Below are 26,446 nucleotides of genomic sequence, written 5' to 3'. Positions count from 1 at the left end.
TTAAAAAAGGGATGAATGGACACTCATTACTTTTATTAAAATGTCTTTATTTTTCTAAATGTCTTTGGTTTATATTTATTTTTTAAAGTATCTCAATAACTACAAGAACTTTTTGAACTATCATTACGTATCATATGTATTTATATCGCAACGTAACGATATATCGAATAACGTAAGACCAGGGCTGCAGCTACAAAATGAATAACGAGGAACGGGGACTTTTTAGTATTACATGTGTGCGGTAAGACCTCCTTCATATACACTGCTTGAACTCATCGTACGACAAATTCTGAAAAAAAAAGGGAGAGGAGAGCTTAATTTGGCATTTATTTGGTTTGTAAGATGCTTCGATGTTCCTCGTGCATGTGCTGTGTTGGGTATGGACAGTTCAAATTTCGTATTGGATGCGCGCTAAGGCACGCAATGCACGAAGGGGAGGAAAAGCACGAAAGCGAAAGGACACGGCGAGAGAAGAAGAAGCATAAACACGTAGCAGTGCGAAAAGAAACACATGTTCGCGCAAAATCGATGAATAAACTGTAAAGGGGAAACCGAAAACTAAATAGAGCAGTGCGTTTTCTGCAATAAAACCATCCACATTGTGTGCAAAGAATCGAGAGTAAGCTGCTGCCTGTAAGAGCCTCCACAGGACTCCTTGGAAAAATGGGTATTACGGAGACAGCAGCGGCAACAACAACTACCGGACTGGGAGCGGCAAACGCCGTGGAGAGCAAACAAATCCTCTCGCTCGAGGTGTTCCAGGACATCTACAAGCACGTGGAACCGGATGTGCAGATCGATGCCTTCGAGGTAAGGACACTTCTGCGAGCACCCAACATTCGGTTATGAAATCATTTCCACCCACCTATGTACATACATATGTATGTACTTTTGCAGCTGGCCCAGGGCTCCGACCGGGGTGACAACTATACGGCCGCCCTGTATCGCATAAAGCTGACCGGAAAGCGGAGGAGTCTCAAATGGGAACAGAACGTCATCTGCAAGGTGATGCCGGAGAGTGTAGTCGCGCGGGAGGCCTACAAGAGCGACAAGCTCTTCCGGTGAGTGCTCCAATTCCGCGTATCCTAAATAGCGCCCAAGAGGCTCATAATCCCTGCCTATTATCCACAGCAACGAGGTGCAGTTCTACAACACCATCATGCCGGAACTGCTCAAGTTCCAGGCCAGCAAAACGAACCAGGACACACCCGTGTTCAATGCCATTCCCAAGTGCTATTCAGCCAGGCATGATCTGCTCATAATGGGTAATTACCTCCCGCCTTTACTAGGGATTCTTATTTGGCTTATTAATTTACATTTTCCGTAGAGGATCTTCGCGAACGCGGCTTCCAGATGTCCGACCGCCACAAAGGCCTCAGTCTGGAGGAGACGCAGTCCGTCCTGCTGCAGGTGGCCCAGCTGCACGGCCTTAGCCTAGCCTACAAGTTCGAGAAACCGCTGGAGTTCAGCAATCTGTGCAGCGTGATCAGCGAGGGCATCTTCTGCACGGCCAATACGAGTTGGTATCGAAACTACTACGAGCGCCTTACCAAGAACGCCATTCAGATGGTGTCCGAGGTGCTGCCCCCCGACTCCAAGTATGTCCTGGCTATGAATAAATTCGCAGAAAGCTCCTCATTCTTCGGCCGGATGGTGAAGTTGGCCAGTACGGAGTCGCCGTTATCCGCCATTTGCCACGGCGACTGCTGGGTGAACAACTTTCTGTACCACTATGATCCGGAGGATCCACACCGAGTGCTGGAGGTGGCGCTGCTCGACTTTCAGCTGATACGCTACAGCTCGATCGCACTGGACATTGCCAATCTGCTGTACTGCTGCACCACCAAGGAAATGCGCGATGCTCAGCTGCAGACTCTGCTCAAGATCTATACGGAGGAGCTGTTTCGATGGCTGCAAATGCTCTGCACCAATTTGCCGGACCACTGCGACACATTACAGAAGCTACAGGATCTGTAAGCGAATGATTTTTTAAAGAGGGAAAATAGTTAATTGATGTTTTATATCTCTATAGCTTTGCCGAGGAGCTGAAGACATACGGACGCTTTGCTCTTGGCTTGGCATTGGATATCCTGCCTATTAGCACCTGCTCTTCGGAGGATGCCCCCGATATGTACTTGGATCGAAGCGATGAACTCGGAGAGGATGTGGGCGCGCCCACGCTCAACTTTCCACCCAACGACCTGTGCCGCCAGAAGATGTCGGAGATAGTCATTGATATGGTGGATCGGGACATGCTCTAGGCCACCCTGCAATCCAAATGGAACACTAGCTGTCAGCCCAAAACACCAATTTCGAACAATACGCAGTGCTCCAGTTGATGCTCACTTAACCCTTAGTTATATGTATGCAAGATAGTAAAAATTACCAGTAACTTAGCAAGACTTTGTACGTTTACGGTACCACCGCTACCTTTATGTTACGTTTCTGTAGCAGCCAATTCCTTGGCCCTGCGTCCCAGGTTGGACTTCATGTAGTCAGAGTTAACACTTCCCCGTATGAAAAATTTATTTATTTATTTGTACTGCTAGATGAGCAAACAGAGCGATGCCAAAATAGTAAATAGTAGATGTTTTTTGTTTAGTCTTACGTTTAATTTATGATCCCCGTTGTTGAATACCAGTAGGTATTCTCGAAAAATTTAAGTTTCCCTTGCGTTTACCTTGGCGGAATGCAATTGGGCACAGGGCCTTTAAATTGGACAGGAATTGTGAAAAAGCACTATTCGCTCTAGTCGTAGCTAAAATAAACAATACATTTGTTGAACTTAGGCCGAAAAAAAACAGACAATAGAAGGCTTGTCTAGGCGTATTGTGTTTTTCTAAAGTATTCTTTACACAAAGTAATAAACTATAAATGAAGGGTATGCCTTTCCTTAACTTAGTAATCCGCCTTGGCCGTCCAGGTGCCCTTGTTTCCCAGGAGGCCCTTGTCGCAGTTCTCGCGCAGAAATCTAAGACCCGCTTCGATGGAGCGCTCCAGGTCGTCCTGGGACTTGGACTTTTTAGCTGGTGGAGCTCGGTCATCCAATCCAGCAGGCGGGGGAATAGCTGCACCCATGCCACGACTGGATGTGCTCGGTTGTTCATCATCTTCGGCCTCGTTAGGCGCACTATAGCTCCGTCGCTGGAACTTCTTTTCCTCCTTTGTGCTGTGAAAGTTGTGGAACTGCGGCTCTTGGGCACGGTTCCACACCATAGGCGGTGGCATGCTGCTGAAGTTGCTGCGCTTGAGGGTAACAGGTTCTGGCATGGGCGCAAATTCTGCAGGCCGCTGGGCACGCTGCTTCTCATTCCACTCCTCCTGGGACATGGGCAGGCGTTCGGCCTTGTACTTCCACTCCTCCTCCTCAGGTGGCTCTGCGCTGTCCGAGTCTCGTCGCTTGCGCACACCAGGTTTGTTCTTGTCCCAATCGCGTACGTGCTCCTTTCGCAATTCTTCAAGTTCAGCCTCCTCCTTTTCTTTTTTACGCTCGATGGCTGCCTTCCGCTCTTCCTCCTCCCGCTTTAGTTCTGCTTTTTCTTTCGCTAATTCGTCCTTCTTTTGCTGTTCCTCCCGCAGGTAGTCTTCAACGTTGATGGGTGGCAAGCCGTTGCGTTCTCGAATCCTGTTTTTGGCGGCCAGCACGCGCTCTGCCACGAGACGGTCTCGTTGGGCGCGCAATTCATCTCGTCGCATTTGCTCAGCAGTCGTAGCTTGGCGTGCCTTTTCCAGATCCAACTGCTGCTTTCGGCGCTCCTCTTCGTCCGTGGAGAAGGCATAGTAGCCAACACCGTGGGTGCGCGCTTCGTCAAAGAAGACATCCTGGTAGTGGACATCAGGCTTGTCGAAATTCTCCTGCTCCTTGCGCTCCCAGTTCATGCGCTGTTCGTCGTGTTTGGTCATCGTGGACAGGGCCTCGCTGACGACGCTCTCCGTTGGCCGCGGCCCAATGAAGGACTCATCATCGCTGTTGTGGTTACTATTCTGCTCGCGGCTCCCTTTGGTATCTATCATCCAGTTGGCCTTGGTCTGATCTAGGCGCTCCGGCATGCTCTCGGCAAGTTCCTTGTCGCGTCGCTTGGCCTCCTTCAAGTCCTTCCGCAAACACTTTCTAGTGCGTCCCAGGCAATCAACGTACTCCACCTCTAAATCGTCGTGGTCTTCCTCATCGTGGCTGGAACTGCTGCTGCTACTCAGTCGCTGGCGGGACTCACGCCTCTGCGTGCGCTGCTCCGGCTCCCGATCTGCCTCCTGCTTTTTGCGGTTGAACATCACCAGGCAATTATCATCGGAGTTGAGGCTGCCTCCATTGCGGCTCATCCGGTCGTAGAACTTACTCTTGGCCTCCAGGATGCGCCGTGACTTCTCCAACTGAGCGTGGTCCTCGGCCTCGTACACTTTGGCACCATCGTCGCTGCTTCCGACCTTCTTGTAGCCCTGATCATTGAACTTTTCCTTGTTGCCGGCGCTCTTGGCGGGGCGAAAGTCGGCGGCGGATCCCTTTGTGGCCTTGGCCACCCTCACCTCATGCTGTTTCCGCAGCAATTCCGCCTTTAGGCTGAGCAGCGAGGAGAGATTCACACTAATGGCCTTGTTTGGATCGTTCATTGCGTACAAAAGTAAAATACAGCTGTGCGAAAAAGTTGCAGTGGCAACAGCTGATAGATACACTGACAAAAAAAAATCGAGATACTTGCTATAATTTTAATTATTCTATAGGACTGTGCATATTATTCTGCTGCTTTAAAGAAAAGTAATAAAAAATTTAACAACTGACATATATCGAAAGAAGAAGCATATTAAAGCTATAAATTAAAGTAACAAATAAATAAATAATAAATAATTTAATAAACCATTTAACAGCTTATGTTTTTCCTCTGTACCAAATACGGCCACACTAAGCGAGGCGACAAGAAGAAGAAGAAGCGTGTTTATTTACCTTTTGGAATGTCGAACTCTGGAGAGGATTTTCAGGTGGTAACGCGCAAGAAATGGATGGCTCGTAAGTGCCTGAGACGGCGGGATCGCCATAAATCTGAAAGCGATTACCTAATCGACTGTCCGGATGTGAATGTGGAGAAATTTCAGCCGTAAGTATTTCACATTTCAGTGTTTTTCATAGCCCTGTTTTCCTGAAAACAAAATCCACTTCTAGGCGTCTGGAAAACCTGTGCACCGAGATGTGTCAAAGCGACTACTTTCTGGTGGCCATGGAAACGCTACAGCAGCAACTGGAGGGCATTAGGAAACCGTTGGAGCGAATTGTTTGCCTGGGACTGGGGCCCTTCTCCCGCACCTACCATGCCCTGCATCAGGCTGCCTTTGTGATTGGACTGCACCGGCACCACAAGATCAGAGAGGCTTTGTACTTCGATCCCGTCTTCAGAGACAGCGAGAAGGAACTGATCCGACTGTTCGACGGTAGTATAATGAGCGAGGACTGCGCGGGCAAGCACGAGGCGACGGTGCCAACGCTCTATTATCTGCCACACTGCCCCTACGCTCTGATGCATAACATCCTGTGGTCCAACTGGAAGCGGGAGACACTGCCCAACGTTTTTCTCATCTCGAATAGCTTCGAAATGCTGACTATGACGCCTAGAAACCAGGATGACCACATAATAAGAATAGTAGAACATTGTACAGAGAATCCGCTGGAAGATGACTACGAGCACCACAATGTATTCAACGACTTGTCGCTGCACACGTTCCCCCAGAAATCATTGCCCGGTAGCAACGACGAAGCGTTCTGGACACGATGTGCTCCCTTGAAGGTGAATGAGGATGAGCTGATCACGGAAACGGAGACGAACTTTGCTGCCCTGAAGCTGGAATCTGAATAAATGATTTGGACATTGGACTTTTAAACGTTTTTTGCATATATACCAAAAGTAGTAAGTTGGGTTTCAGAATAGTTTCCAAATTTAATAACAAGCTATTTACAATTATTTTGGAGGCTCCTACAAGCGCTCCATAATCATTTTATCTGCAGGCTTTACGCCGTACTTGTAGACCTTATTGAGACTTTCCGGAAAGTCGGGCAGTAGATTGTTGAAGTTCTCCACGTGATGTGTATGCTGCTCCGTCCAGATGCCGTCGCCCGTGAAGTGGAACTCCGATTCGATTAGGTAGAGAATGAGAGTCAGGATCTCGTTGTTGCTTAACGAATCGAAATTCGCCACTGGCAACTGCAGATCTTCTTGTGCATCGGGTGATTGCAAAAGAAGCATTTTTTCTTCAATGCGTTTGCTGTGAAGAAACAATGAGTATTAGGGCAAAATCGCTTGTAAATTAATTTTACCACTCACATGGGATAAAGCAGCAAGTGTATGTTCGCAAATATCTCACTAAGTTTAAACTTTTTGCTGCATAAGTACTCCAGACACTGCTTTACGTGCAGCAAAGGTATATGGCACCAGTTGGGATGGCGAGAGAGAAGATTGCGCAGCACTTGCACGTCCTTCCCCAAAACATTACCCAAGTAGACGACTATATCGCGGCCTTTAGTACGATCCGAGCCATCTCTGGCAAATCTGGAAGATGGTTATTTAATTAGTCAGTCAATAAGATGACATAGATACTTACTTAGCGAAAGCCTCGGACCCGCAAGAAAGGATGTGCAAGGAGGCGCACCGAACCCGCAGTTGATTGAGATAATCCAGACGCAGTCGCGCCTTGTTCTGGTAGTGCACCAGTCTTAGGACTCGCGGATTGGTACCCAAGACTTGAAACTCCTCGATCTCCTGCAGATCCCTTAGTCGCTCCAGAACCGTATCCGGTCCAAGGGTGAGCACCTCCAGGCAGCGGAGAACGGCATCCTCACTGATGCCGAAATCGTGGACGTGCTGCAGCGTTTGCTTCAAGCTATCGCACGTGGACATCAAAATCTTGGGTCTGCGAAAGCCGATTTCGCGTATGTCCTGCGAGTCAATGGTAGGTACCTCTCGCAGGATGCGCCGCACGTTATCTGCTTCCGAATAGAGCAGAAAGCTGTTCTTCCTTAGCCGCTCGATGGGAAAATGAAACTCTTTGGTCAGCAGTTCAATGGTGTCCTGCACTGCTCGAAAACTCTTGTGGCGGATGCGCGTGTAAACGCGCCACAGCTTCTGAAGATCGTTGTCGTCCATCTGGAGACGTTCACGCAGGTAAGCGTTGAGCAGGGATTGTCTCAAGCTCTTCAGTGTGAGTGTCTCACTCTCCAGCTCCCGTAAATCCACCGGCAGCTTGATGTCCTTAAAATATCCCGCCAGACGTTCCGCCACCTTCAAATCGAAGGGGATGTAGCTATGTGACTTCAGGACTTCTATCGGCTTGTTGACCACGGTCACATACTTGGCCAGCGTTTGGACAGTCACGTTGTGGAAGCCGCACTCCTGCAAGACACTGTGGCGATTGGCCAAAGTGGTCGCACCATAATAGATGATCATGGGCTTCGCTATGATGTCGTCCACACTATAGTCCAGTGATTTCAAAGTGTCGTAGGAGTTTAGCAAGTCCTTGCGCTTCAACGTCTTGAGCTCTGGATGCTTCTCTAAGGCTGTCGCCCAAACCCGATAGGAACTACCTATAAAGACGCCATAGTGACTCCCTAAATCAACTTCAAACCAAACTTAGCTTACCCAGAGTTTTGGACAAATAGTTCGCATTCAGTGGCTCTTCCATCGGCGTCTCGACTGTCGGTGGCTTTGGCAGTTTTGGCTTCAGATCCTGCTTCTTACTGCTGACCCGTTTCGAACTGGCCATTCCCCGCGCCAGCTGTCCAAGGCTCCGGGCCAGCAATTGCGCTTGATTCTGGCCGTTGCGCAGCATAGTTATAACATTTCCCGCAGACTTATTTACAATCGGCAAAGAAACGTAACTGTTATTCGTGGTGAATGGCAACTGTTGCAGCTAGTGATGGCAGCATATATATACAATATAAAATATATCAAAATATAATAACATTTTAATATTTCTAATATTATTTTGTTCAATGATTGAGTTGCAAAAAGGCTTTGAATGTGAGAAAAATTTATTTTCCTTTGATCTTGTGGTAAGTAATCAACTATCGATACGGCCGGCAAATCCATTTCATCGATACGACGACGGTTGTTTTCACATCCCTAACCCCGCAGCGTTCTTACACGTGCGCGTGAATTTTAGTTTACTTGACTTGGTTTTTAATTAAAAACATTTAAATATGTCGCTTTTACGTATCAGGTAAGCATTGGAGATGCAGCCCATGAAATGCAAATGAAATTAAACCAATTGCGCTTCCAGGAAACCCAAAACCCGCAAGGGAAAGAAGGTGTTGCTGGCCAGGGAGCCGCAACTCATTGAATCCGCCCGAACAATGCTGTTTTTGGACGGAAGAAAGTGCGGCGGCAATGTGAAGCTGTGCATGAAGGATCTGCAGGCGCTGAAGAAGCCGCTGGTTAAGGTGCTGAATCGCAAAAACGACATTACCCCCTTTGACGATCCCTCCTCTCTGGAATTGTAAGTTTGGACAAAGCTAATATATCCAAAATGTAGTTTATTTAATTGTTAACATCATTCTAATCACCAGCTTGACCATGAAGAACGATGCTGCTCTGTTCACCTTCGGTTCCACGTCCAAGAAGCGACCCGATAACATTATTCTAGGCAGGATCTTCGAGAACGAGGTGCTGGACATGTTTGAACTGGGCATCAAGCGGTATCAGGCGATTTCCGAGTTTAAGAACGAAAAAATCGGAGCCTGCGTCAAGCCCTGCCTAGTGTTCAATGGCCCGAAATGGGCACAGACCGAGGAACTGAGGCGCCTTCGCAATCTGTTCATCGACACCTTCCAGCGCGAGAAGGTGGATTCGATCCGGCTGCAGGGCATCGAACACGTTCTGAGTTTCACGGTTACCGATGACATGAACATACTGATGCGCTCCTACCGGATACTCCTGAAGAAATCTGGCCAGAGGACGCCGCGCATTGAGCTTGAGGAGATCGGACCCTCAGCCGACTTCTCCATTCGCCGCACCAAGATCGCCAGCGAGGATCTGTACAAGCAGGCACGCAAACAGCCCAAGCAGTTGAAGGTGGGCAAGAAGAAGAACATTAGCACAGACGCCCTGGGCAACACCAAGGGACGTGTGCATCTGGGCAAGCAGCAAACGGGCTCCATTCAAACGCGTCGCGTCAAGGCGCTGCGTAAGACGCCTGAGGAGAAGAAGGAGAACCGACAGCGCAAGAAGGTTGCTCTGAAGGCGGCCGCCGCCGAAGCACTCGCCTCACAAGGAAACAATCCCTTCTCTAGTTAACTTTAGTTGTAATAAATTGGTCCTGATTAAATTAGCTTTAACAAGTGTATGAGTTCTGGAGTCGTATCAGTGTATGCCGTCGACAATATTGCGAATGCGCCGTGTCTTGGACTCGGCCAACGCGTCCTCCAGCGTTTTGATCATGTGCATCAGACTGCCGACATCCGTCTGCACCAGCAAATCCTTTCGATGCAGCCGCTCGTCCTCCTGCATGGCCTGCAGCTCCTGTTCGCTGCGCCCGGAGACGTCCACCGCCAGCAGCTCTCGGTTTTCATTCTTCGGTTCGGTGTGCAGGTATAGCTTCATGGTCACCACCACTTGGCACTGATCCAGCAGGCTCCGCGACGCAGTGCGCACCTCCAGTCGCCAGTCCAGGTTGACCAGCCGATAGGCACGTATGTTAGCAGACTTGATTGAGCCCTCCACAAAGTTTCGTTTGCTGGTGACAAACTGCTCGAGAACTTCTATCACATCGTCGCCGAGTTCGGGGAATGTCTGGCGCAGCACGGCCTCCATGTCGACGGAACTGCTCCCCACTCGGGTGGTCACGCTGATGAGCAGGGATATCAGCGCCTCCACCGCCTGCTGCACTGCCTCAGGACTGCCCAAATCCGCGGACTTTTTGGCCAGCATCTCGTAACGGCCGGGATTGGGTCCATTTATTAGGTAATCAAAGGCCGACTTGCACAGCTCCACCACAGCGCTGGCGGGCCTTTGGAGCAGACTCAAATGGTCGCGCTGTTGTTGAGTTAAGCGCAGAGATGACATCTTTGTGGTTGCCTCACTAAGTTAGCTAAATAGTATTGGATGTATTCATTAGGTAAATGAGTATGCGCTATATTCATTTAATCGCAGACGATTACCTTTGAAGTGTTGACTTCTTGAGAGTTAAGTCTTGCTGCTGTATTTCAGCTGTAAATATCAGAACTTAGTTAATTTATAAACATAAACAATAAACTTGAGCTGAGCTATGCATACCCCTTACCTTATCACTTAGAGCTTTAAATGCATACTTGGAAACTACTTAAATAGTTTAATTATGATTAGAGAGCATCAATATGATTACATTCTCCAGTAGCACCTTATTACCGCTCCAGTAGCACCTTATTACCGCTGCATAAAATAAACATTTATTGGGACAAACCAAAATAAATAAATCTGGTTGCTATCGAATATCGATAGGTCGATACGATTCTGCGGCTCAATTGAACATGGCTTGCAACTGAGTTGGCAGCTCCATTTGATATGTATCGATATGCAGGCTCAAATTCAAATTTTGAATATGCTGCACTGCAGCTGCAATTTAAATATTTGCATGCGAAATGATGCTTTTCCTAAACATTGCAAGTTGGCTATAACAAATAGCTAGTTCATATGCACCTAAAATGTTCCCCCCAAATCGAAACCGAATCAACCAAAAGCTTTTGTTCAAGTAAAAGCTCCCACAGCGATAGCAACCCTGTTCTCCCCCGCCCCCAAGGCAACAACAACAACAACATGGATTCGCAAATCTGTTTCATTGGCCCGTGGGATTTTGCTGGCAGAACTGCTCTCGTTTAATTGTTTTAACCAATACACTTTGTAACCAAAACCCGTGCAAATATGCTGAAGCAAGTGACGAAGCAATTGGCCCTGCAGGGAGTGCGCACCTTCTCGGTTGGCCAGCAGGTGAGCATTGTTGTTACCCTCCAAAATCCCGGCCAGAATCTTGCCCATTTCACTGCAACTGTTTACGTAACAGTGGCGGCTAATACACTGCATCCGCTGACAATAACTACACAGCCTGACATAACATCGCAACTCTCGCCATACCTTTGCATTCCCGATCTAGAACAACTACAAGGTGACCGTTTGCGGTGCCGCTGGAGGAATCGGCCAGCCGCTGTCGCTGCTCCTCAAGCAGAATCCCCTGGTCACCGACTTGGCGCTGTACGACATCGTTCATACGCCCGGTGTGGCCGCCGATCTGTCGCATATCGACACCAAGAGCAAGACCGCCGGATTCATCGGAGCCGACCAGCTGGGTGACTCCCTGAAGGGTGAGTAGAGGGCAGGGGCCGCGAGTGAGGTTATGTGACTAGCGGATACCAGTGGAAAATTTGCCTACGCTGGTGGTGGTTTCGCAGGGGGCAGGGAATTTTGAATCCACCACTATCACTCATGATATGATACGCACTGTACTTGAAGTGCTTAGCTTCAATGGTTTTACTGACAAATTGTGAAGTATCTGTCTTCGTTTAAATCTATTAGGCTTTCTAAAATATTTACATATTTTTCAAAATAATTAATCTACTTATGTGGTTCAGTTGGTTAGATGTTTTGTATTGCTTGTGTACTTTTAAACATGTATGTTTTTTAAAATGGAATATAGAAATAATGGTCAATTTATATAAGTATTCTTGAATATTTTTTAAAGTTATGTAAAATTATATTTTCTGTTCAAAATTGAAAATCTTCATAACTTAGTAGCTTCACATAAAAACAAATAGATGTTTTTAACAATGAATATAAACATTAAGAATCCAGAATAAAGATTTATAGAATAAAGATTTAGACTTTACCATTAGTATACATATATGCAGAGCTCTTCCATGTGATTTGCATTAACGAAATTTTATGCTCTGATAAGATAAGCAGCAGAGAATATACACCCTGATAGCCGTGGAATGGTTATTGGTATTAATAACGACGTAATCAGAAGCGGCTACTTATCAGTGCAGAAGCCACCGGGATTGAACCCATAAACGATCAAAGCTCAAAGTGTCAGCCAGCCAGGCAAACTAATCAGCGATGCACTTTTTTGCCCACCTTTTGCAGGATCCGATGTGGTGGTCATTCCCGCTGGTGTGCCCCGCAAACCCGGCATGACCCGCGATGATCTGTTCAACGTGAACGCCGGCATCATCAAGGACATCTCCAACTCCATTGCCAAGAACTGCCCCAAGGCCCTGGTGGCCATCATCACCAACCCGGTGAACACCTGCGTGCCCATCGCTGCCGAGATCCTCAAGAAGGTAAGAAACTTTATTACCTGCTTGTGATCCTGATTCCTGATTCCATTCCTTCTTTCAGGCTGGTGTCTACGATCCCAAGCGTCTGTTCGGGGTCTCCACCTTGGATGTGGTGCGTGCCCGCGCCTTCATCGGCCATGCCCTGGGTGTGGATCCCCAGACCGTGCAGATCCCCGTGATTGGCGGCCACTCCGGCGTGACCATCCTGCCCGTGCTCTCCCAGAGCCAGCCCCTGTTCAAGGGCAACCAGGACACCATCGAGAAGCTGACCGTGCGCATCCAGGAGGCCGGTACCGAGGTCGTTAAGGCCAAGGCCGGAGCCGGTTCCGCCACTCTGTCGATGGCCTACGCTGGTGCCCGTTTCGCCGGCTCCCTGCTGAAGGGACTGAACGGCGAGAAGAACGTGATCGAGTGCTCCTATGTGCAGTCCACCGTCACGGAGGCCACCTTCTTCTCCACACCCCTGGTGCTGGGCAAGAACGGCGTCCAGGAGAACCTCGGCCTGCCCAAGCTCAACGACTACGAGAAGAAGCTGCTGGAGGCCGCCATTCCCGAGCTGAAGAAGAACATCCAGAAGGGCATTGACTTCGCCAACGCCTAAGCGATCCAACAAATCCCATCCGCTACCAAAAAATCGTGTACTTCATTAGCGCCTATTGTGAATTGGCAAACTACCCATACTACCCCTAGCAAATCTTTCGTCTCAAGTCGGCGTGTCCCAAGATTGTATAGATCTGCGCCCCGTGTGTGGTGTAAAATGAAACCAGTTGATATCTGAAATAAACAAATTGTAAACTTGGAAAAATGCATTTGATTTTTAAGCCCACTTGCGCGGTAATGTTTTTTAAACACCCAAAAATATCAACGAGTGATTTGAATGTCTTCTTCCCACAGCAAAAATATATTCAACTATGGGTTTAGGATCTGTTTTTGAGATTCCAAAGTAGAGTCACAGGGAAAATGGTTGCCCAGTTTACACTGAGCGAAGGCATAGAGTGTTTGTCGGACACACACCAGATGGATGGCATTTGCCAACCGGAAATTTCGCTGAGTGTAGCCTACACCGCCGCAAACAAACACAATGCTCACACACACAGACGCAACCAATTAAGCTTCGTTAAGATCAATTTAAACTTGCCCGCATGTCACGACGACCCCCGTCCCGACGCCCATGACAACCCCACCGGAATCCTCCCAAGACTCCGGCTCCGAATCCAGTGCGTACGCATTTCGGAATTCATTTTTTAACGATATACAAATTTATGTGAGAGTTGAATTTTTTATGCTGTACATGTGGCGCATTCCTTTCGAATTTGCGTAACTAACGAAATCTTTCGACAGCTTTATAGAAATCCTATTTGTTTATACATATAAACAAATTGCAATTTAATTTCCAAGCAATTCACACCTTCTGAAGATTATTGATCTGCATATTATCAAATCAACTTTCGCATGAACGTGTCTTAAGATACTTTGTATTTGTGATAATTGCTAGTTTGAATTCAAATATCACATGTTTTTATATATCAATGGCTAAGCAATCTTTTCAATCTACTTTTAGTTTCTGTATTAGTAGATGATCAATATAAAATATTACATTTTAGATAATTCAAAGTATTTCATTCTTTAAATATGACTTACCTATTTCTTTGACATTTCTGTTTGTAAAAACATGTTTTTCATAAATAAATTTTGTAAATGTTGAGATCAATCCTCTTATCCATAATTTTCCATAACTTTCCACATCGTTTTGCACTGCTTTGGCCAATTGAAGTGCTTGGCAGCAGCTCGAATCGAGTAAATTGGATTACTATTAGACAATTTGATTTGTTCATTAAACTCGAGCGATGCAGAGCACCACAGCCCCAATAATTCTAGCCTATTTAGCCATTTTGGAGGGGGGTGGAGGGGAGGGGAGTGGACGAACACACCCCCGACTTAATTATCGGCGATCGAGAGGCAGCGGTAACAAGACCAAAACAATCAATTGATACAATTCCATTCATGAAATCAAATCGAACTGCAAGCGAAAATCACGGAGCGCGGGAGACAATTTGATAGGCCGGACGATTTCGATTCTTGGGGTTCCGCCAATTGGCAGAACGCTTTTAATGAAATAATGAGCAGGAATCAATTTTCAGACGCCGCGCACGTACTACATATGCACTGCGAAATGAAATTGCCGGCCGGCATTTTATATTAAAACAAATTGGTTACCATGGATGGATTTACCAGTTCGCGGCGACGACACTCTCTTTTCGTAATCGACCTTGTACAATTTTATTTAATTACAAACAATTAAGTCGCCGCACGGGCAGCAACACCAAAAACGATAAGCGAAGCAGAGTGTCAAGTGCAGCCACAATACATTAATTAATTAATTATTATCGCACAACGCAATCAACTTGTTCATTCATAAATCTCAAAGTGAGAAATTCAAACTCAAGCTCGCGCCAATCGATAGGTGTCCGTTATAGATTAGATAATGAGCCATTTCCACTGCCACTCATGCTAACAGTCTTAAAAAACGTACATTTCCACTAAAAAGAAGTAAAATTTAAAATCTAAACTTAAAATTATGGTAGGAGGTGTAAAAGCAGCAGAACTTGTATTTTTCTTATCGAAGGCCCATTTTCGCGCCAATATCGAATGTTTGAAAGCATTTGCATTGCCCGGGCATCGATTTCAATTACATAACAGCACAAATTGCTCTGGGAGAGCGATCGTGTCGCTTAAGTCAACTGTCGCAGCTGCAGTGCAGCACTCCCACCACTCAGATGGGGCATTAAATGGCGCCTTCTTCTTAAATAACTCACAATTGTCGGCAATTAATTTGAATTGTGCACACTGTGTTGCGATTTTTCGTGCATCGACAGCCCCAAGAAGCCCCAAAGCCAATTACACCGGCCAGGCCCATCAGTTGACATCTTCAGCCATATCATCTCCCCATCCCATATAGTGAAATGCCCCATATATCGCGGCTGATATGCACTAGCAATTGTGATTGCCTTTAATTTATTGGCGTCCTCTCTCACTTTCCCTTTGATTGGATTAAGCTTCAAGTCGGATTTGTGGGTGGGTGTACTCGGGCTGGTTATTTAACAATTATGCCGCGACAAATTGGTCCCTAAATGCTTTCTGGAGTGGGATAAACTCTCTGATTTAACAATAAGTCCTTTCAAGGAATATAGCTCCTAGAAAATGTTAAGCATCCTATAGCTTTCCACAATAAATAATAAATAATTGTGTTAATAAACAATTTTGTAGCTATCATCATGATTTACTTACCACATTATGTATTCCTTCATGTTTAAAGTCTGAGAAAGTCTATTTATATTCACACTGAATTTATATCCACACTGATTTTACAAACATGGAATGTATGTAATACCTCACTCCCACCACAATTCTTGAACTCCGATCTTGGGTACAGTCATGCCCAAAAAAATCTCATGTAAATGATGGCAAATTCATAAGACAGCAGCGGCAGAAAGCAAAATGCATAAACCAATTTGAGTGGACGTTTGTGATCGTGGGTCAGATGTCAGCCACGAAATACGCATACGTCTCACATCCGCCCCCTTCTAGTATATATAGATATATGTATGTACATACAATATCATCATAAAAAGGGGGTAGACTGGAAGGAGCAAGAACAGCAAGTACCAAGTACCAGGCAAGTGTGGACCCCAAAGTGCCATGGAGAATTAACGAAACGAAAATGGGGAAAAAACTATACGTCTTTGTCAGGTCAGATACTGACTGGATGGCTGGGGGAGCGGTCCGGTTACAGCTATGGCTACGGGTCGACTTGCAGACTTTGTCTCGTGGGCAGTAGATTTCGAAATGTGCACTGAAAACTTAAATTTTTGTATGATTTCTACTTTGATTTGAAGACTAAGAACAAGCTTTAGTGAGCACTTCTAAGAATACCATTTAAGAAGTTCGAAAAGATTTTCATTATGAAGATATCTGTTTAAGGAGATATGAAATTGAAGTACCAATTATCATTCTTCATACCTTGCAAACATTCTTCACATTCTCAGCTTTCTGTTAGCTTTTCGCTCAGTGTATTCACGTTCATAAGTCGAGGTTTTTCCTCCTTTCATTCATTGTTTTTCGCTTTTTTCTTGTTTTCCACTGAACGCTGAAAGCGAGAACGAATAGCGACAGCCGAGTCAGAAGTGGAACTAAAATACAAAAACTATTTGATATTTTATGCGGGATTTAAATTGATCTTAACGAAGCTTAATTGGGCGCATCTGTATGTGTGAACGGTGCTCCGCACTCCTGCACTAGTGTGCGTCCGTGTAGCGGTACTTGCGTCCGCCATATTGGAATTTCGTTGTGCGAACTGATCACAATCGCCGAACCAAGTAAACCCGACTGGGAATGGGAATGGGCGACGCGGGCATGGCGCGCATCCACATCGCTGCCTCATGAAAAAGATATAGTAGATATAGCCGATGTACGAGTGTATGAGGCACGACACAGAATGTCGCTGTCTCCGCTGATATCGTAATACAATGTGATAATGCCGATGTCACGGAGGATGAGGGAATGTCGGTGATGCTACTGCACCGAAAGAATCTGGGACTTTTAAACCTGGAAATATAGACCTATCGTATCTAAAACGATTAATATGCTCCACTAATCAGAACCAACTTTTTGGAGATTTTTAATAACATTATAAAGGGTTGTGAACGGGTGTTTCATATTACTTAATCCTTTGTTTTTTAAAAATAGATGATATATCATATTATATTTACTTTATTACTATTACTTTATGATTCATGTTATTTTATATCAGTATATCATGCATTTTTTTCGACTGTGGTCGCTGTTTGTGGTGATATCGCTACTGAGGATGGACTGTCATCTCGGTGGGACAAGTGTGGATACGATGATGATGATGATGGTGATGGTGGCGATGGGCTTGAGTATCTGTCTACCCCTCAGTCGGGAATCCGTCCGTTTGTCTGTCTGTCTTTCCGCCAGCCAGTGTGTGTATCTTAATGGTTATGGAAAAAATATGACAAAATATTCAACAAAAGCTTAGGCGCTCACTTGGCCAAACAGCGGCGACTGTACCAAACAAGTCATTTTCATAGATGATCTAAGCTATATAGATGCAAGAGTTTAAAGTAACTTCAATATACTATATTAATAGATGGATGAGTTTTGAGTCTTTGTGGCATAAAGCCCTTTTGGTTTTAAATATCCCTTAAGTTTAAACCTACATATATATGCTAAACTTACAAACAGTTGGATACTGCATTAACATATCAGTATTTAAAATTTGAAAAATATTTAAGTTTGAAGATATTTAAAATTTCTATAAAAACTTAATCCGATTAGCTTTATCGTGATAATATTAAAGTTATTAGCTACCAGCCCATTTTATTCTTTTTAACAACTAAACTACCTATATAAAGACAATCTTAATCTATAAAGAAAACCTACCCGCAGTTTGGCAACTCTTTTTTTCTGGCTTATAAAGATATTTTCCGATATCTTAGATTTCCCCGCTTATTTATCGTTTGCCTCATTTGAAACCCAGTGATTGCCTTTATTATACCTTAACCTTCTTGGGTTCGAGGATCACGAGTAATTAACTTTTGATCTTACTCGAGATGATATCATCGCTCCTTGATTTCCCCACCCTGACTGTGTCCTTGCTGCTACCCCTCATCCTGCTTTCCGAATCCTCTCCCTCTGCTGCAATCCTTGTAGCCAGACCCACATAATTGGCACATTGGCTAATGCAAAATACTGTCTGATTATTCACACGCAACGAGGACCCGACTCCTTTCGCTGCCCTCGGATACCATCCCTCCCAGTTTCTGGGTCGCGACCCAGTACCCACAGTATGGGGTGTATTTATTTGTTTTCATCTTTCGGCTCTGATCGCGTGCCCCGCGTCCATTCTCCCAGAGACTTCGACTTTGCCCGCATTTCGGAACCTGCCAGGCCAAAAAGTATCGAATCGTCCGGTTGCGTCTGTGAGTGAATGAGATTTTGATGTGGTTTCCGCCTGGAATTCGAGGGATTTTCTTCCTCCAACCCGCTGGTCGCTTATGATGGGAAAATTTGTGGATCCTTTGTGGGCTCGGATTCCTGGGAAGCTGAAGTTTCTTTGCTGTTTTTCATTCGATCAATGCGGGCCGGTCTTTGCGGACAGAACTTTGCCATTGAATTGTGCAACTTTGTCTTAATTAAGACATCAAAACACTTTACTTCCTTAACAGCTAAGAAAAAGTTAATGGTTTTGCTTGCTTTTGACAAATTGGTATTCATTTGACATCAGGTACTTACTATTTTCTTAGTAAAAGAATAAATAATGAAGATATCAATTATTCAACACCCAATTATTGTCTTATAGGATATATTTCCATAGTTGGTAAATGCACTTCAAATTTTGATTAATAATGATAAGATTTGGCCATTGAATTTGTAAGAAGTATTTTTATATTATTTTTTTTTTATTATTAAATATCTAAATAACTAACTCTTAAAGATCCCCGATCTCAATGTCTATGTGAATGTATCGCTTTACCCACTTTCACCCTCTTCGATTGCAATGCCCACATAATTCGGCAACCTTCTTCCCACTTCCCATTCAAATGCCCCGTGAAATCTTCGGATCTGTCCAAATGAGCCATAACTTAGCCCCTGACTAAGTGCCCACCTCGCCGCGATCGGAGTACCAGCATCTGGCCAAAAGGTCACACGCAACAGCGAACTGGAGGAAAGGGCACCACGCCAATCCTTGAGAGGGTGACACGCGCTGTGGGAAGATCGAGCGAGCAGGGTGTGGAAACGGGCTGAAGTGGACGAAGAAGGTCACAAGCGTGCCACCAAGTCGCTGCCTTACAGGGGTTGCAACCTCGAATGGAACCACCCTCATGAGTCCAATTGGAACCACGACCATCGGAATTCCTCGACCAGAAGTTAATTGTTCGTCCAACATGTGTGACGATGAAGGTGCATTGTTACGGATGGCGATGACCATGAGCTGGACGCCAAATAGATGGGCTCTCTCTCTTAACTTCGGGCGAAACTAATCTGTATCAATGCATTGCCAACAAGAAGACACTAAATTGGGATTGTAGTAAATAATGCATATGGAAATATAGTGTATATTGAAAACCCTCTTTTTAGGTTTTATCTGTGATACGATCTTTAGAACGATCAGAAAGTGTACAACATAGTAATTTTCATCCCTCCGCTAAGATTGAATGCTTTAATATGGCTATAACTATTCCGACTAGATAATAAACGGTTCTGAAATAGAAAAGATTTGATAGTTTAGTATATAGTATACTATCTATATGTCAGGTATATACCTGACATAAACGTAATCCTTCAAGCCGTTCAAGAATCTTCTTATTTCGTCCCCCAATCATATTGATACCTTATCCCCATATGTATATCGAATCATAGACCATACCATTATTAATAAGTATGCGATAGTTTGTAACTGCAACAGAACACAATCAGTTCATTTATATGACATCTCTTAATATGACTATGCTTTCATGATACTATATTTGGGATATTAAGAAGATATCCCGATGATGAACTGTCTATTGAAAGAAATATCCTTATTATAAATAAAATCCAAATAAAACATAATTCAAAAGTGGGTAACAATAAGATCAGCGTGCCATTAGAATCCTTAAATGCGCTCTAAGAACTGAGAGCCAGTAGAGGTGCCTGTCCCGTTCCCAGGACCCCATCATCCCGTCGTGCTCATCCGTTCCCAGAACATCTCGATCTGCTGGTAGCCGTGTGCCTGCGAAGCTGAAGACCAAAAACTGGACCCAGGCAGCTAGACCCAGTCTAAAAAAAAAAAAGAAGAAAAATCGCAAAGTAGGGGAGACCACACCCCGCTGAATGGAAAATCGTCGAATCGCTGGGTAAGCGGAAAAGTCACACGCGCCAGCATGAAACGCACAGAGCGGCGGTCGCATGCGCCGTCCCGTTCGCACGGCGATAATGGCGGCCGACGGAGCGATGCGATTGGTCGCTGCCGGCGCTGCTGCTGCGCTGCCGCCTGCGCCGGTATAAAAGGACAATCATCGCCAGTAGCCGAGTCAATTAAGGCCAAAGACTCGAGCGGTGAGCGTGCGGCTCTACTCCCATATATATACATATATATATATAGTCCACATCCTAACCGATAGAAAAGTAGCAACAGCAGCCCAGTTATGTGCTTGCCAAATGCAATTAACAACTGATTGATTTCGAAACTCAGCAGCGATAATCGAGTTCAAAATCATCCAAATACACTAAATGGATTGAAAGTGTCGCAGTGGCAAAAGTGTTGTAGCTAGTTAGTGTCTTGTGTGCTAAGTGTGTGTGTTATTTGTGTGCGTTCCAAGGATTAAAGTCGCGGAGGAGAATGGAGCACGATAGCTTCGATGATCCCATTTTCGGGGAGTTCGGCGGCGGGCCACTGAATCCACTGGGCGCCAAGCCACTGATGCCCACCACAACGGCCATGCATCCCGTGATGCTGGGCAGTGTCCACGAGTTGTGCAGCCAACAGCCGCAGCATCAGCAGCAGCAACGCTTGCCCGACTGCAACACCATACTGCCGAATGGCGGAGGAGGAGGAGCAGGCTCTGGCGGCGCTGGAGGATCGCCCAACTATGTGACCAAGCTGGATTTCGTCAACAAGATGGGCTGCTACTCGCCCAGCCAGAAGTACGAGTACATTAGTGCGCCGCAGAAGCTGGTGGAGCAGCAGCAGCAGCACCATCAACACCATCACCACTACACGGCCACGCCCCCGCCCAGCCACAATGGCATCCTGCTGCACAAGCAATCCTCCCAGCAGCAGCAGCAGCAGCAGCAACAGCTGGTGGGCATCCTGGACTATCATCCGCTCAATGGCAAGCTGGACTACTCCTCGTCGCCGAAGGATCAGTACGAGCCGCAGCAGCTGCAGCATCTGTACGGCGGCAGTCCGCATCATCTGGACCATTTGGATCATGGCAGTGATGGCTTGCTCCAGGACTCCTCACCCGTCATGATCAACGGAGGATCCGCCGGCGGCAAGCTCAAGAAGCCCGATGAGATGTGCTCGCAGTTGGAGGCAAGTGGTGCTGGAGTTACTCCGCCGAGTAGTACCTCCACGGTGGTTAATGGCACCACCAATGGCACTGGCAACGCCAACTCCTCCGCCTCCGCCGGCGTTGGCATTCAAGGGGCGGCGGGCACAGCGGGGGGCGTGACAGCTCCTGCAGCCAAAAAGGACGGAAGCAGCAGCAAGAAGAAGGGCGATCCCAATGGCATCAAGAAGAAGAAGACGAGGTAAGCTGTCAATTAATTTAACGACGGGAAATCAATGAAATTATGTGGCACAAGATGATAGCACTTGCTATTTATGACCGTGACCACGGGGCGTATGAGTAATTTGGAGTAAGGACATTGCTAGCAACTCGCACGGAATTCCGTGCAATCTGGGGGGCTAATTATCAGATAATGAGTACCGATAGCATACAGATATATTTACGGAACAGGGTTATCTCTATTTTCTCATATTCAAATATATAGTTTTAATTTAGAAATCTTTTCTAATATAAATAGATACTATAATTTAATTTTTTTCTGTACGCAACCCATTCAGACTTTCACCTAATCCTCATTACTTTCCATTTTTCCCTTCAGAACCACCTTCACTGCCTACCAGCTGGAGGAGTTGGAGCGTGCCTTTGAACGTGCTCCGTATCCGGATGTTTTTGCCCGCGAGGAGCTGGCCATCAAACTGAATCTGAGCGAATCCCGTGTGCAGGTGTGGTTCCAGAACCGACGCGCCAAGTGGCGCAAGCACGAGCCACCGCGCAAGACGGGCTACATCAAGACGAGCACGCCGCCGACGGCGACACTGAATCCCGGAACCCTAGCGCCACCATTCACCAGCTATCCGCAGACGACGACGGTCACGCCGCCGGGCAGCATGGACAGCTGGACCAGCTACCAGACGCCCTACGAGCTGACGCCCCAGTTCAGCCTGCTCTCGCCGGCGGCCAGTCCGTATGGCACCTATTCCGGCCAGTACGGTGCCTATGTGCACGAAAGCCAGCTCTTCCCGATGCGTCACTACGAGTACGGCAGTCCCACGCGCATGGAAATGGGCGCCACATCCGGTTCCGTGGCCGGAAACGGAGATGAGTCGGTGGCCAATGGCGGCAGCTATCAGACGGCGGAACTGCAGACCGCCCAGCAGCAGCAGCAGCAACTGGCCGACGGCACACTGGTCACCGTCCATGCCCACCAACAGCAGCAGCAGCAGCAGCAACTCAATGGCAAGTACCTGAGCGCCGAGGAGGCCAAATACGTGCACCTGCAGTGCCATCAGAGTGGCGGTGGCTTGGAGCTGAGTCCCGGCGCCAGCTGTCACCTGGTGGAGGCGCAGGGCCAGCACTATGTGACCACGGCGACGGGAGGAGCTGCATCCGCGGGCGGCACCAGCAGCGATGACAACGACAGCGGCGGCATGCAGACTGTGATCAAGAGCGAGGAGGTCGGCCAGCAGCAGCAGCCGCAGCAGGCACAGAGCTACGTCCTGCCGCCTTTTTTGCACTGAGAGAAATGCTCACACACCGGCGACAGCAACAACATCAGCGACGCTGGGCCACGCCCATCAGCACGCCGAACGCCCGTTTCCGGCGGCCATTTTGAAGGGATGGGGGCGTGGAGTGTGCAGCATTTCCAACTGTGTTTCTCCGACTGAAAGTGGGGCTCCAGAAAAGCGGATTCCCAAAGATAAAGCCTCATAAGTAGTAGAATTCATCATCGGTTTACTTAAAACTAGTTGCATTCAACAATTGGGTAGAGTCCAAAAATTTGATATTTAATTTGATAATATTGTCTTTAGTCCATATTTCCACTCCCTTGGAGTTTTTCTGGCCAGTCCCACGCAGTTTCTGGCCACTGTTTCCATATTGCCATAGGTTCCTTTTAGGTTTAATGACGCAAGTTGCAACAACAACGGAATCCACAAGTCTTGCCAAATCATAATGCGGTTACTCCAGTCTAAGTCTAGGTTAATCCAGGGCTAGGGGCTCTGCAACGAGAGCCCCGCCCCCAGAATGCATTCCAAATGTGCCTTACCAAAACGGGTGACGAGTGACCTCCCTCCCACCGGGACACTTCGTTGCCCAACAAACTTAGTTTTAGTTATCCTACTCGTAGGCTAAGTTCCATTTGCTGTTGTGTAGTTAGACAATAAAGTGCTTTTTATATTGTATACTAGCTCAGTTGGCCTTACAAATTTATTACTTACTAATTTTGTAAAACGGCTTGCAAATTTTGTTACAACTACATTCAATTTAGTTTAATTTCTAATTGTAAGCAATTACATACACTAGGACACTTTGCAAATGTATATAATAGACGTTTAAATAAATCGTATTTTGTACCAATAATTGATCAGCTTCCAATTCAAAAAAGGAATAACATAAAAGACTTATTAAAAACATATGGTTATACACTTGTTCTTGGAGACAAGCATTAAAAGTAATATAGCAGATTCACAACATAAGTAATCGCTGTGGAGCGACTTCAGATTCTTTGATAGAAATCAAAATCAATGCCAATGAGAACTGAGCAAGGAATCACAAATGGGATTTCAGGTACAGTACAGAAATAAGAAAATACTTTACTCAAGTAAAGACTCAATAGCAAAGCAAATAGTGCCTATTTTCACGTGGACTCAGTTCCCTGCTCCAAAACCGTCTGCCAATCGATGCCTTTGAAGAATGGATGAGCCTGCAATTGATCGTAGTCCAAACGTAGCTCCGGCGAAAGCTGCAGCAATTGCTCCAGCAGATCCTTGGCATGATCTGAAATCTCCAACGACTCACTAGGATACTGAACACAACCATAGAGGTCCAGTTGCCCCGGGTGCGTGACTTTGTAGGGCTGGAAAAGAAGCAGATTGCTATTATCCAAACATTTTTAATCGAGTACTCGAAACTTACCACTCCCAGCAGGAGCTGATAGAGCACCACGCCGTAGCTCCACCAGTCCGAGCGGAAAGTGAGCGGTCTTTCTGGTGCCACAAAGTGATTAGCCACTGCCTCCAAGCTCAGCGCCTTGTGCACATAGTTGTCGTCCGAGGTTAGACCCTCGTTCTGATAGAAATAGGTCAGCAGCAGCTGACCCTTGGCGCCCAGTAAGATGTTACCCATGTGCAGATCGCGCAGGATAACGCCCTTGCCGTGCAGACTGTGTATGGCGATGGCCAGTTCGCAAGCCCACTGACGCAGGCACTGCTCCGGAATGGGTTTACTTCGGATGCGATTTTGATCCACCTTTTTATTTCTTTTGGGCGTAACGACTCCCGCTTGCAAATTGCTCAGCGTGTTGGTTACGGACTTTAAAAGCTGCTGGGAGCTGCGAACCAAATCGCTGACGTCGCTGTCCGAAGTCAGAGGTTGCTCCTCTGTTTCCTTCTCCCCCGGCTCCTGGTCCGAGGGAAAAAGCTCTCCATAATTGAAACTCTTACTACTCGTGGGCGTGTAGCTCTGCAGGTAATCGTACAACCTGCCGCCCTCCGCCTGCCGCAGTAGCAGGAAAATCTTCTGCTCCGACTGGAAGTAGGCCAGCAGTTGGACCATGTAAGGCACCTGCTGGGGCAGAAATATGCTCTGGGTCAGCGAGTGACTGGCCGGCTTTTCGACGCCCTTCATAATGGCAGCCGGCTGCTGGGATTTCGTCACACACTGCACCTGCATCACACGGTCCTGGAGAACCTGCAGCACCTTGTAGCGTGCCAGCTGATTCCAGGGACACTCCAAATGGGTCGCACTACCGTCGTCTGTCGTGTCCAGCGAGAGCTGGAACTGCAGCTTCTTCGTCGGACAGTCGTTGGCCAGGAAATTGGCGTGTATCTCCTCAGCCCGCGCCAAGTATTTGGCTATCTTCGCCTTGGCTATAAATCTGCGCTCCTCACTGCTATCCTGCTTGGCCCCATTGAGCAGCAGGTCCACACCATGCTTGTACCGCTCGTGGGCTTCGGCATACTCCAGGTTAACCTCCGCTTGGACGGCATGACTGAACTCTAGAGCCGCCTCATATATGTAGTCGCTGTCGTCGCTTTCTATGGAAGCCATGGGCGTCAGAAGGCGGAGATAGTCCCTCTTGGACGGCGCTACATCTGTCTTGGGCTCCTGTTTCGTTTCTAATTCGGTTTCAGTTTCTTTGGCCTGGGATTCATTGTTCGTTTGCTCCTTATCACAGCGCGGATCTAGAGGCGTGATGCCCCCCGCATCGTGTGGGTCATAGGGCAAGTCTAGTTTATCGCAAATGTCGGCTATGGCTCCAGCGCAAGTTCCTGTTTCCGAACCACCACCTCCGCATCCATCATCTTCCGTCTGCAGCCGCAGGGATCGCTCCACATATAGCTTCTTGAGCGGCGATCCGTTCGGCGAGGGCGTCTCCTGGAAGAACTGCGTGAAGGTTGAGCACTTGTACAGCGCCGGATGCTGGGCTGCAAAGTCTAATAACTGCAGGATGTACTCCTTTCGCCGTTGGATGACTGCCGCATCGAATCGCTTGAAATATGTGCTATCTGTCGGCACGGGCAACTTGCCGGGTAGTTGGAGACTCTTGTGGCGCCGGCTAAGCTCGCGATGCAGCCGCTTGACATCGTGGAACCGTTTCCACACCACCAGGCAGGTCAGAGCCTGAGGTACCGACCTCGGGAAGACCTAAAAGTGGGTGAGGTTTACTATTTGGCACAGTTCATCTGCCCCCCAAAAAACGACTTACAATCGAGGTGATTTTGTATATTGTGTAGCCACCCTTGTGCTCCTGGGTGTCCGTGACGGTGAAGCTGTGGATCCAGCCGCCCAGGTTGAGACTCATTCTGGTGGCTGCTGCAAGACCTGGCGGTTTAGTTTCTAAACATTTTTCCCATATCAAATGTCGTTTTTCCCCAATTTTTTTTGCAACATTAAAGCTAGTGTGACCAAGGCACATCAAAATAACCACTTCCGGACTTCGAAATTAAATAAGTGCATAAGTAGCTTATTTTTATAAATTAGAAATAATATATTAAGCCATTAATAAATAACTGTTTTTAAACACTTTTATTTAAATTATAAAAACGGTCACACTTCAAAATTTAAAATTTATACTACAATCGAAAAC

At 46.7% G+C, this 26,446-nt stretch overlaps 9 protein-coding genes across 10 annotated transcripts; 5 read left to right on the top strand and 4 right to left on the bottom strand.

Moving 5' to 3' along the window:
• Positions 1–221: 221 nt before the first annotated feature.
• LOC6727602 lies at positions 222–2,884 on the top strand. The gene is made up of 5 exons (XM_002102945.4): positions 222–810; positions 898–1,061; positions 1,132–1,265; positions 1,328–1,973; positions 2,033–2,884. The coding sequence occupies exons 1-5, from the start codon at positions 664–666 to the stop codon at positions 2,259–2,261; spliced, it is 1,320 nt and encodes a 439-aa protein (XP_002102981.2). The 5' UTR covers positions 222–663; the 3' UTR covers positions 2,262–2,884.
• LOC6727601 (coiled-coil domain-containing protein 174) lies at positions 2,524–5,079 on the bottom strand. The gene is made up of 2 exons (XM_016176493.3): positions 4,940–5,079; positions 2,524–4,670 (listed from the first exon to the last, which is right to left on the bottom strand). The coding sequence occupies exon 2, from the start codon at positions 4,606–4,608 to the stop codon at positions 2,899–2,901; it is 1,710 nt and encodes a 569-aa protein (XP_016034194.1). The 5' UTR covers positions 4,609–4,670; positions 4,940–5,079; the 3' UTR covers positions 2,524–2,898.
• On the top strand, positions 4,948–5,860 carry LOC6727600 (SRR1-like protein). The gene is made up of 2 exons (XM_002102943.4): positions 4,948–5,090; positions 5,156–5,860. Exons 1-2 carry the CDS (start codon positions 4,948–4,950, stop codon positions 5,841–5,843), a joined length of 831 nt encoding a protein of 276 aa, XP_002102979.2. The 3' UTR covers positions 5,844–5,860.
• A 39-nt stretch (positions 5,861–5,899) lies between these two features.
• Positions 5,900–7,990, bottom strand: LOC6727598 (transcription termination factor 5, mitochondrial). The gene is made up of 4 exons (XM_002102941.3): positions 7,620–7,990; positions 6,586–7,564; positions 6,309–6,533; positions 5,900–6,249 (listed from the first exon to the last, which is right to left on the bottom strand). The coding sequence occupies exons 1-4, from the start codon at positions 7,807–7,809 to the stop codon at positions 5,961–5,963; spliced, it is 1,683 nt and encodes a 560-aa protein (XP_002102977.2). The 5' UTR covers positions 7,810–7,990; the 3' UTR covers positions 5,900–5,960.
• A 64-nt stretch (positions 7,991–8,054) lies between these two features.
• On the top strand, positions 8,055–9,321 carry LOC6727597 (ribosome production factor 2 homolog). The gene is made up of 3 exons (XM_002102940.4): positions 8,055–8,199; positions 8,260–8,475; positions 8,546–9,321. Exons 1-3 carry the CDS (start codon positions 8,180–8,182, stop codon positions 9,270–9,272), a joined length of 963 nt encoding a protein of 320 aa, XP_002102976.1. The 5' UTR covers positions 8,055–8,179; the 3' UTR covers positions 9,273–9,321.
• Positions 9,261–10,482, bottom strand: LOC6727596 (COMM domain-containing protein 2). 2 transcript variants are annotated; one of them, XM_039295961.2, is made up of 3 exons: positions 10,258–10,482; positions 10,136–10,199; positions 9,261–10,065 (listed from the first exon to the last, which is right to left on the bottom strand). In XM_039295961.2, the coding sequence occupies exon 3, from the start codon at positions 10,038–10,040 to the stop codon at positions 9,339–9,341; it is 702 nt and encodes a 233-aa protein (XP_039151895.1). In that variant the 5' UTR covers positions 10,041–10,065; positions 10,136–10,199; positions 10,258–10,482; the 3' UTR covers positions 9,261–9,338. The 2 variants fall into 2 exon arrangements, with proteins under 2 accessions (XP_039151895.1, XP_016034193.1); XM_016176492.3 differs by having other exon boundaries at positions 10,136–10,184; positions 10,258–10,481.
• Positions 10,483–10,772: 290 nt separating this feature from the next.
• On the top strand, positions 10,773–13,088 carry LOC6727595 (malate dehydrogenase, mitochondrial). The gene is made up of 4 exons (XM_016175529.3): positions 10,773–10,940; positions 11,104–11,311; positions 12,090–12,286; positions 12,345–13,088. Exons 1-4 carry the CDS (start codon positions 10,875–10,877, stop codon positions 12,882–12,884), a joined length of 1,011 nt encoding a protein of 336 aa, XP_016034192.1. The 5' UTR covers positions 10,773–10,874; the 3' UTR covers positions 12,885–13,088.
• Positions 13,089–20,356: 7,268 nt separating this feature from the next.
• Positions 20,357–23,545, top strand: LOC6727594 (segmentation protein paired). The gene is made up of 2 exons (XM_002102937.3): positions 20,357–21,601; positions 21,959–23,545. The coding sequence occupies exons 1-2, from the start codon at positions 20,688–20,690 to the stop codon at positions 22,875–22,877; spliced, it is 1,833 nt and encodes a 610-aa protein (XP_002102973.1). The 5' UTR covers positions 20,357–20,687; the 3' UTR covers positions 22,878–23,545.
• LOC6727593 (ribosomal protein S6 kinase delta-1) lies at positions 23,507–26,282 on the bottom strand. The gene is made up of 3 exons (XM_002102936.4): positions 26,066–26,282; positions 24,274–26,004; positions 23,507–24,214 (listed from the first exon to the last, which is right to left on the bottom strand). Exons 1-3 carry the CDS (start codon positions 26,273–26,275, stop codon positions 23,996–23,998), a joined length of 2,160 nt encoding a protein of 719 aa, XP_002102972.2. The 5' UTR covers positions 26,276–26,282; the 3' UTR covers positions 23,507–23,995.
• Between the last annotated feature and the right edge of the window lie 164 nt (positions 26,283–26,446).

This window comes from Drosophila simulans, chromosome 3R (assembly GCF_016746395.2).
Source record: "Drosophila simulans strain w501 chromosome 3R, Prin_Dsim_3.1, whole genome shotgun sequence".
In the NCBI taxonomy this organism is placed as follows: domain Eukaryota; kingdom Metazoa; phylum Arthropoda; class Insecta; order Diptera; family Drosophilidae; genus Drosophila; species Drosophila simulans.
The sequence above is the reverse complement of the archived record's forward strand: the minus strand, read 5'-3'. Positions and strand labels throughout refer to the sequence as shown.